Genomic DNA, 10,703 nt, shown 5'->3' with positions numbered 1-10,703 from the left:
GTCCATAACTGTACAAAAGAATCTGGAGGACATAGAACCCCACCTTTACCATCATGGCCTTGTAAGAATTTTGATTGAAAAACAGTTGAAGGAAAAGAAGGACACCTGGGAACAGTTCTTGATTAGAAACTTCTTTCAGGATCCACCTGAAACACCCGAGAGTAGCTCAGCAAGGAAAAGTAGGAGAAGGAAAACAAGTGTGAACATTCAGGACACTCCTACTAACATAGCTAAAGAAACTAATAAGGAAGAGAAGTTGTCTGAAGGTAGGAAGCAAAGAACTGATGTTAGGAAGCAAAGAAAACTAAAGGGGAAAAGAAATATTGAAGTTGTCTATCAAACCCCAGAACCTTCCTCAGAAGAGGACCAAATACTTTCTGAATGACTAGTTTAACTTCAGGAACAATCAGCTGCAACAAAGAGAAAAGGGAAAGAAAAACAGAGTGTGGAGAAAAGAGACACTGGCTCATAGAATCTAAGGAAGAGCTCCAGACTTAAAGGAAAACTGAGGAAAGTACAAACTAAAGGGCCCCACTTCATTGATTTAGGAGGGGAAACACCAAAACAGCCTCCAACAATCCCTCCTAGCCATAACCCACACCATACTCCTATTTCTCAACCAAATTTTGAGATCAGTCCTTCTCAGCTAGATTTTGAGATCAGTCCTTCTCAGCCAGATTTTGGGGATAGCCCAAGAAAGGCTACACCTGAGATAGATCCAAACCAGCAAGAAATGTATGATTTTATTAAGTCATTGGAGAAGACTGCCATAGATTAAGGCACCTCATCTGCCCAGCCTAATACAGCCCAGGAAGCTCTAATCCAATCACTAAAACAGGAAGTTTTTGAACTGGAAGTCCTAAATAGACACATCAAAAGAGAAAATGAAACATTGAAAGAACATAGCAAGTTGGATAAGATTATTCACGACAACATCATGTTGCGTCTTGGGCTGTGGCAGAAGAAAAATAGAAAATTGAAGAAAAAGAGCAAGAGGTTGGGCAAAGCTCTCATCAACCTCAAATTCAAGTGCCTAATGAGGAAGCCTAGGATGACAGTAGTACCAAGAAAGAAGAAAAAAAAGTTGGATGTGTTAGCAGAGGTTTCAGAATATATGAACTGAAGGGAGGATGGTCACAGTTTTGGTTGCATGAGTACATGCAACACCTTCACAGTGGGGGCATGTTGAGCCCTGAAACTACATCTCTTCTACACACTTTTCTAGACATTTTCCCCTCACCAGTGCCCCACAAGCTATCAAAATTCATTACATATTGATTCTAAAAGAGCATTTAAGTGGTTTTCTAACTATATTTTTGTGTTTGCTATTTGACTTAGATTTTGCTTATCAGCTGCGGAATGCAGCCACTTTCCGTAGCTGACTCGACTTTCCGTAGCTGTTTTTGTTGATCTCTAGGTTACAGGTGTCATCAAGCAAAACAAGGCACGTGGACAGTTTAGGAATGATCTGGACATGGATCAAGTCCTATTGGTTCAGCTAAATTCGTAGAGGAAAGCTTTGGTCAAACAATAGTCAAATGAGGAGTTCTACGGCAAACAGGTCTTTGTTTTCAACACGTGAAGGGTCCGAGGTCGTTCCTAGATCCATGGCTACATTTTGACAGTTGTAGACTGCCCCCACGATGTAAATCCAATAGCCACCTTTTGGTAGATTGAATGATCTTGGCAACCATCATGCTAAGCTCACGGATGTTGTCTTTTTACGTGTCCTCTACTAAAGGTGTTTCATAGGAAAACTGTTATGTAATTTTCTTTATAAATAACGCGTTTGCAGACGCATGTAGTTAGTTAGTTTTTGATGTAATCTTGCTGTTAGTTCATGCACTGTGCCGTGACATTGGCCCTGCTATTGTAACGAGAGGATCCTTCCTCTGTTTTGCAATGTAACAAGACTCTGTTTTACATGATTGTGTGAGCGTAATTCCAGACTGACAGTGTGTTAACCAAGGCCGTGCAGAGGGCCCCTGCTAGCTGAGGTTTTGTTTCTTTATTTCTGTAAAGTTTTTATATGTTGTTGTCTTCTTTCCATTGTAAATATTTCATAGTTTGTTCACCTGTGTATATTTCATTAGTTATGATGTTAACGTTTCATTCCTGTACATGATTTTTCAAGCATTGTATATTTTTGCTAACACTAATTAGTGTGTGTTTCAGGATAGGCTAAGCCCGGGCATTTTCATACAATTTTTTCAATAACTAGTGACATGAGATTAGCCTCTTTGCTGACTTTCTTTTCTTAGCTTTTCAATTCCAGTTATGCTTTGATCTCAGTCTTATTCAATTGCTTTGTTAGTTAGTTTAAATATCAAATTCTTCATGTCATTGACGTTATCTCCAAAGCCACAGCTTAACCCCGAAAAGACTACTTAGCGAGCTATCGGACTATGAATGATGTGATTTGATGTTACTTTTATTTTTCTGCAATTAGATATCAGGTTCTTCATGTTATTGACGTTATCTCCAGAGCCATAGCTTAACCCCAAAAAGACTATTTGGCGAGCTATCAAACTATAAGTGAAGTGACTTGATTTTATTTTCATTTGCTTTGTTAGTTAGTTTAGATATCAATTCCTCATGTTATTGACGTTATTTCCAGAGCCATAGCTTAACCCCAAAAAGACTACTTGGCGAGCTATTAGACTATAAGTGAAGTGAATTGATTTTACTTTTACTAGTTTGCAGTCTTTGATTTGTTTGAGTGCAGTAGCTTAACTTATTTTTCTGTATTTAGATGAGCAGCAGAGATAGTGATTTCATGATCAGTAGTTCATTATTCATTTGATTTGAATAGCTGCACATTTACATTCTTGTCCAAGTATTAATTTCATCACTAATATGTTTTGAGATCCTCTGAAGTGTTAAGCTCTGGAAATCATCATAAAGGACATAATTGCCTTAAGATCTACATCCATACTTGCCTTCTAAAGTATTCTCAAAACTCAGGAATAGGATTTCCCATTCACATTAGGAGATAAACAAAGATAAAAACCCCAAAACAAAATAAAAATTGAAAACAATAAAAAGTAAGAAGGAGGTTGTCTTGCACATATAGTGCGCCACACTTCATCAGTTTACGACTCCCGGATTGATAATTAATGTAGCAATTTAGGACATACTAAATTGACTAAATAGGGAGGACACAGGGAGCAAAGAGATCGTGAGCCGTTGAATCTCGAGTGGACAGATCCAATGGTTCTCGGGCGGAGGACATGCACAGGAGTTAATGAGCGGGGACGGAAGATGGGCGGTAAGCGGTATTGGCCGCACCGTCGTTGGGGGGTGGGCGGTAAACGTACAACGACCAGGAATCTCAATCATCGTGCGACGCGTGGCAGTGGGGAATAAACAAAACCACTTTTCATCACACATTAATGTTCAGGCGCTTTGAAAGCGCGAGGGAAGTGACTGTTGTCCGACCACAGGGGGGATGATCGGACGGTAGGGATTTAACCATGCAGGTTTCGTTTGATGTGACAGGGAAACGGTGGATTAGCAGGGAAAGTGAATGGCTACGGTTTAAAAGTGAGGAAGGGTTACGGGAGCGCAGGGTCACATGAACGGGGTCACATGACGGTTTGAGCTCCGCGCTCGAGGGCTTGAAGAAACAAGGCTTATACAGGGTTTTAGAGGTAAAACAGAGGCCACAGGGTTATGAGAGGGCAAGCGGAGTGAAGGAGAAAGAAGAAGACAACTGGTGCGATTCCTTTTATGAGAGTAAACAACACGGCCAAGCCTGCATTTGATCCTCAGAATGTCAAAGTATGTAGCAGAACTAACATCTCCCATAACCAAATGCCTATCACAGTAATATGTAGTCAAATGGAATTAACCAATAGAAGCTCTTTTATTCAAGAATATTTTCCTATCCAATTGGCACATGCACAAACAATACATAGATCATAAGGTCTTATAATGGAGAATTTTTCATTTGACCCAATGAAGCTCAAGCAACATGGACTTGTTTATGTTGCACTTTCTCATATTAGAGATATCCAATCACTTTATATTATAAGCAAAGTGAAATAAACAAATTGTGCTCTATTTAATAAATTTTCTATGGAAATAAAAAGGCTTCAAACAAACTTATGTTGGTATCTTGAGTACAATCTACAATTGATATCAAAAAATATTATTTGTTGAGGAAACATTCTCATTGAACACAAAAATATTGTCATTTTATATAAAAATATCATTGTTGACTCCAAGCTAATGGAAATTAATGTCTTGTATTTCCAAGGAACACAATTAATTACAAAATATACTTAAAAAAAACAGTTATTACCTATCAACATTTCACCTTCATGGCATTCTTATACATTAAAAAAAAATACAAAAAAGAACGACATAATGGTCCAGAATTTGAAAAATGTGTGGTAAAGCATATTAAATCAATTTTCACCTACTTTTGAATTAGTAAGACTTTTTACGTTGGAAAATATTTAGAGTTTGCTAGCAAACCATAACAATAGATATTGGACAAGGTGAGTACATTATAGTCAATGACAATTTGAAATTAGGCATGCTGCAAAAGAACATTGTACAAAGAAAATTTCTATCCTTCATGGAAAGTCATAAGTTGAGATTACAGGCAACAAAAGAAAATAAGTTGAGATTGCAAACAACAAAGCAATAGGCAACATTGGATCCATGCTTGATCATTTTAAACATTTCCTTGCCAAATGATAGCATAATCTTTGTATCTTTGATTCTTATTGGACTACTCATCATTCCATTTGTCTTTCAACTCTTTTGAAAATTTTTGAAACATTTTTCTATAATTCCTTCATGCTTATATTTGTAATAAACATAGCTATTCTAAGTCTCAATGAACAATTGTTGAGGCTTCAACACACACTATCATTCCATTTGTATTTCAATTCTTTTGGAAACTTTTGAAACATTTTTCTATAATTCCATCTTTATACTTATATTTGTGATAAACATAGCTATTCTAAGTCTCAATGAACAATTGTTGAAGCTTCAACACACACTATCATGTTATAGCAATTGCATGACTTTCATCCCAACTTTAACAATCTCTCCTATCCAAAAATTTCTCAATTATTCTCAAATTATGTTTAGTTGTCATTTACATATGGGATCCTAACTAATCATCCATCCAATTTGCAAAAAAATGATATAGAGAAGTCAAAGTGTTGCCACATTCTCTTGTTGTTTCCTAAAAATGAAACAACATACTTAGAGACATGAATATCCAAACAAACACGATCATGTATGCCATCATCACCCTCAAAACCCATCATCATCCTCATAACAAGAAGGAAAATGTTGCAATATTGTTATTGTTAACTATTATTAAAGGGAAAATGCAACATGAAAAAGTAAGTAGTGAAGGAAATCATGGCTTTCCTTTGTAGGGTTAGTGCCCTCCAATTTTATCTACCATACGACTAGAATACAATTTTATCTACCATACGAGTAGAATACACAAGGTAATACATGGTAAAATTTAGTTCTTAATTTTATGAGATTTTTCTGGTCACACTATAGACCCTGCCTATGCCTATTCTTAGTAACTCAAACTTGGAAGATTTTAATATTTAATGATACAAATCTGCAATTTATAGACTTTCACCACAAAAGAATTGGGACTGATCCCTCCCTACTCAGCCTTACTCTAACAGTTTGCTACACAATAAGTTGTATTCAGTTTCATTTGAGAATAAATTCATGCCTACATATATAGCAACTGTAAGCACCATAAAGGAGTTCTTTTCACTCCAAGAAAATATTCTATCCTTACTTCTGACCTGTGATCACAATGTCAAAACTGTAGCTCTTTATTGATTTGATTTATGAACAAAATTGTAAACATCAATAAAAACCCATTGACGCCCATTTTCCTCCTGTGTGTGTTGAAGACAACTCTATAGTTCACGGCCACAAGACTGAATGCAATTGGCCTTTATCCTACTAATTACTATAACTGACATCCATGATCTTTATCGAGGATATAGAGGGATACTAATTACTAGCTCAAGTGGTTCAGAGGAAGAACATTTATCCTCCCAACCCAAACTAGATCTTATTTGTGACATATTTGTTTTATCGATTAAGGAATATCCTATTTTTCTTTATCAGCATTGAAATAACATTAAAAAAAAAAATCAAATAGTCCCTTACAGAAGGTTTGATAATCTAAATTTGATTTCAATGAGATATAAACCACCATCATCATTAATTGAAAAACTTAATTTAAAATTAATAAACATACTTACACAATTTACTTTTACATAGATTTCAGCATATTTGTATCATAGTATATATACAATATGGATTTCCTTTATGATTTTATGGATTGTAAAACTTATAACGTTGATTGAAACCTGCACAAATCTATAGATATAAAAACCATGAAGTTACCACTCCATTGAGTATCTCAAAGGGCGATGGGGCTGAGTATTGGGTGTTGAGTCTGGTAGGTCTTCTGTAGTTTCGCAATTATCTATACACAAACTGTAAAGAAATCTATATTTCATGAGACATCGGCATTGGCAAGCTTGATGTTTATCATGGCAGTGGACAACCAATTTACTGTGCTTTAAAGGTTCTTATGTCTCATTACATCCGGTGAACATGTCCATAACATATAATTTCTAATTCTATGAATATAATTACAAATGGCCAATGGCACACTAAAGATGGAATAATACATTTGGAAGTTTTCTCACTGCACCATCCTTCTTGCCATGCGACTTTGATTTATAAACTTCCAGTACACTTCAAACTCCCAGGAAGAAAGCTTTATGGGAATTATCTGCAGGTGAAACAGTTAACCCAGATTCTAGAGTGCCAGCTATCTCTGGATGTTTCAGATTCCATTGACCAGATCAGAAATCCTTCGGTGATCATGCATTCATCCTCAGCCTGGTTTCCATCCTAAGGGTTTTTGAGCAAGAAACACCATTGGCCTTCATCCCACCAAAATGTCACATATCCATACAAGTACAAAAATGTAATCATCATGCTAAATGGATCTCCTTTCAGCTGCATTTTCCTCGGATTTGACTGTATCTATGAGGGAGGATTTTATGCCCAAACTACAAGATCCACAATGATGTCCATGTTCATGAGAAGGCCACGGGACCCCTTCCCGGGGACAAGGAAGAGGGGCTGGATGGCCAATGAATGTAGGAATTTCCTGCCCTGGCATAATCACCGAAACCCCTATGGCATATGAAGATACCTGCATTTAAAGTCTTAAAGCTTAGAGAAAAAAAAAAGAGTTCCTAGATGCAGAAGCCAAAGGTTACAATTCTCAATCTGATTCTTCAAGGATAAATATGGCAAAATCCAGTTGGTGCAATATGGCATTCAGAAATTACAAGGATATCTAAGAATGTTATTAGCATTCAACCAGCACCAAGTATACACTGAAAAAAAAATGATTATTTTTTCAATGTTAATTAAGGCTACCAGCATTACAGTCCACATCTTGACTTACAGAAGAAACCAAAAAGAATCCAAAGCTTTTCAAAATGAATGATGACAATTCAGCTCTTCAAAAATTTAAGTACAGTCCTGCCACAGATATTATTGGAAAGGTAAATGATTGTTTAGCAGGTGAACTTAATTTCTTCACAGTTTGGGAGAGAATATATTTCTGTTTATATTTATTGTGGTTACTAGTTTTCAACTCATCCCAATTGATATTTCAAGGTTCTGGCTCACATTGTTTTCTCGACTTACAAAATGGCATTCATGTTGACTACAAATGGAATGTGAAAGGACATGAGCTACACATTAACACTCAACCAAGGTTACTGAAACTCATGGACTTCAACATGCAATCCATAGAGCATTTCCTCTCCCTTGCTGCCAGTGATATCTTCCATAAAAAATGGAGAAAAAAAATTGAGAAACGAGAATCTTGTCGTCACAGTAACAATGGCACTTCTTGAGTGTAGATTTCCACAGTCAGCCATAATGTTGATAGTTTTCTGGAGTGAACTGTGTATTAGATTGAAACATCCCACATTTCAAGTTGACACTCCACACCTTATCAAGGACAAATAAAGCTAAATGAATGAAACAAGTCAGAGAATGAATAAACAATGGCATTTGCCCATCATATTTAAATTGCAACGAATTGAGTTCGTGCCAGAAGGCACTAATGTGACTATTGATGTATGCAGCTAGACCAAAGACACCCATTCTCATGATTAAGGATTTGTGATTCTCTAAACTCGGGTCAAAAGTTCCATGTGATGAAACTAACAATATTTCCTGTGCTTAACTTGTTTTTGTTACCATGACTAAGATTTACTCACTCGAACTTGTATGTAGGATTGAAATAGAAAACACAGATTTGAAAGAATACTTACAGCAGACGAATTGTCAAGTTTATCCGATAGTTGCATCTCACTCCGAATCTGAATAGACTCCAAAGCTCTGTTGCCTCGACTTTGACCTGACGAAAAAGAGGTCCTTGGTCTCAAAAAGCGTTCAAATATCGCCATCACTAGAAACATTGAAATAAGGATGGCAGTGGCGACAAAACCAAATGATACAGCATTGACAGAGGTATCAAATTGCTTCCAGTGAGCCCCTCTGTCAAGACCCTGTGGCACTTCATCAGTGGAAGAAAAATTCCGTGCATTACGAGTCCCTACAGGCTTAGGGCTTTCGGAACTATAATCATTCATGGTCTGTAATTGTTTCTCCTCTCTAGTAATCTCTTGCTGTCCAATGAAAATCCAAAAGAACAAATTCTAAGGCTGAAGAAATAAGTTATATAGGTTGGATGGAACAGGAATAGTCAATAGGAAGCTAGAAAGGATGGCCATTTTAGCCAGAAACCTCTACATCCTCTTGTTTTTGGATGCATCTGATCTGCTACTCGGCAGAGATCACTGGACTGGAATTTCATTGAACTTGCACAAAATTTTCCAAAGTTCACACCAACAGATATGGATACTTTCTGGTTATTTCTGCAAAAATATCTGCAGTGCACCTCATTAATGTTAGATTGAGACATAATTGAGAAAGCATAAGAAAATTTCTAGAATTCTTTATAGATGCACATGAAATCAACAGACATGATGTCTGGAGCCAGTCTAGACTCTGGAGTCTTTAGTTCTCTCAACCAAACAGATACACAAGTTGACAAAGATTGGACACTGAAATCACAATTTAGAATGCAAACAAACACCTACTCGTTTAAAAATTGGCAAGACATTAGGTTACAAAGCTATAGTTCAGAATCCCTTGAAATCCTTGGAATCCTTGAAGATGCATAATTTGACGTTGCATTGGATTCAGAAAGTGTGAACATAAAACCAAAATCCTTTGAAATGCTTATAGATGCAAAAATTCAGGAAGTAATGGCTTCTTAACCAGTGATTTGAAAGAAGAATGAAAATCTTCCCAACCCTTGGGTCCACAGACACCTAGAAATAGCGTCGGCATCAATGGTTGAATGCAGAACATGCAGTAGGCCCTTGCATAATCACTCGACTGAGGCAGTTGTTATTCAACTACCCAAACTAGGACTTCATATGCATAAGTAATCAGATACAAATTCAGGAATGCCTTAAGCCTTGGAGGCACACACACTGTGCTGTCTGTGAAATTGAAAATATGCAAAATGTAGTAAACCCTTATATATTTAATCAACAAGAGCTAGTGCCTATCACAATCACAATGTGACCATCCTAACACCATTGATGTGTGAACTAAATTATAACCAAGCAATCACAGTATCATGATGTATGATTCTGAACCTGGACTATGTTCAAACCCTTATATATGTACAAAGTACTTTGGTTGCATCCATCAATCAGAAGCATAAAACACTTAACATGATTAATGTATGTTAATGGCATGAACAAAAAGATGCCGAAATGCCAATGCCATGAACAAGAATCTAAAGCCAATCCTCCACTCACACTTAACTTCTGCTTAGATTGACATGCCATTATTTAAAAATCACAAGGCCAGAATTCTTCATATATATATATATATATATATATATGCTAGGATGCTTCAAATTCATCAAACACTTACAGATTGCATTGGTTGACATTGACCCACAAAAAGGAACACACCGGAAAAACTTCAATCAGTGCAGCATTGTCATATAGACCAGACTGGACACTCATGCACCTTGAAACTTATGACAGAAAACCATGCATTGCAGCACTGTCAGAAAGATAAATGGAGTATATACAATTAGTATATTACCTGGACAAAAAAATGATGGCACCCACATTATGATCATAATGGTCTGTGCAGACTGTTGCAAGTGCCCTTAGTCTAAGTTCCCTGAGCTGCTCACTTATTGTTTTCCCAGTACTCTCGTCCCCATAACAAGCTGACCCTCCTCCTCTGCTGCATAGTAGTTGATGATGATGAGGGTATATTGCGCGTGCATACAATGCCCGAGGAGGAGTGTATTTTAAAATGAAGGGAAGAAGACAAAAGAAGGTTAGGAGGAGAGGGGGAATAAAGAAAGAATTGATTTTTTATTTTGTAAAGCTCACATTGATAATAGTAAGGTAAGGTGTCTCCACTGACCCGACCATGGCAAAAAACAGAGCATCACATGCACATAGCACATGCATTTGGCACATCCACTTGCACTCATGTCGTCGACCTTACCCTACTCACAATTCCATGTCTCTTTATTCCAAAGGAGTGGACCCTCCCAACATGCACTGCTC

General features: G+C 37.0%; 1 protein-coding gene across 3 annotated transcripts; it reads right to left on the bottom strand.

Annotated features, from left to right (window-relative positions):
• Positions 1 to 6,533: 6,533 nt before the first annotated feature.
• On the bottom strand, positions 6,534 to 10,467 carry LOC149181042 (uncharacterized). Of its 3 annotated transcripts, none has more exons than XM_089418265.1 (3): positions 10,225 to 10,467; positions 8,367 to 8,984; positions 6,534 to 7,228 (listed from the first exon to the last, which is right to left on the bottom strand). In XM_089418265.1, exons 2-3 carry the CDS (start codon positions 8,685 to 8,687, stop codon positions 7,010 to 7,012), a joined length of 540 nt encoding a protein of 179 aa, XP_089274391.1. In that variant the 5' UTR covers positions 8,688 to 8,984; positions 10,225 to 10,467; the 3' UTR covers positions 6,534 to 7,009. The 3 variants fall into 3 exon arrangements, with proteins under 3 accessions (XP_089274391.1, XP_089274392.1, XP_089274393.1); XM_089418266.1 differs by lacking the exon at positions 10,225 to 10,467 and adding an exon at positions 10,048 to 10,200; XM_089418267.1 differs by lacking the exon at positions 10,225 to 10,467 and adding an exon at positions 9,198 to 9,826.
• Between the last annotated feature and the right edge of the window lie 236 nt (positions 10,468 to 10,703).

Source organism: Pinus tabuliformis, chromosome 3_2, assembly GCF_031772625.1.
Source record: "Pinus tabuliformis cultivar Carrire ecotype Pingquan chromosome 3_2, CPIR1, whole genome shotgun sequence".
Classification (NCBI taxonomy): Eukaryota; Viridiplantae; Streptophyta; class Pinopsida; order Pinales; family Pinaceae; genus Pinus; species Pinus tabuliformis.
This window is presented reverse-complemented; position numbering and strand designations above follow the sequence as displayed.

Excerpts from the sequence above, each read along its gene's own strand:
- LOC149181042 (XM_089418265.1), bottom strand. The coding sequence starts at position 8,687 with ATGAATGATTATAGTTCCGAAAGCCCTAAGCCTGTAGGGACTCGTAAT. Across the intron at positions 7,229-8,366 it reads AACTTGACAATTCGTCTGCT|GTATCTTCATATGCCATAGG; the intron begins GTAAGTATTCTT and ends CTTTAAATGCAG.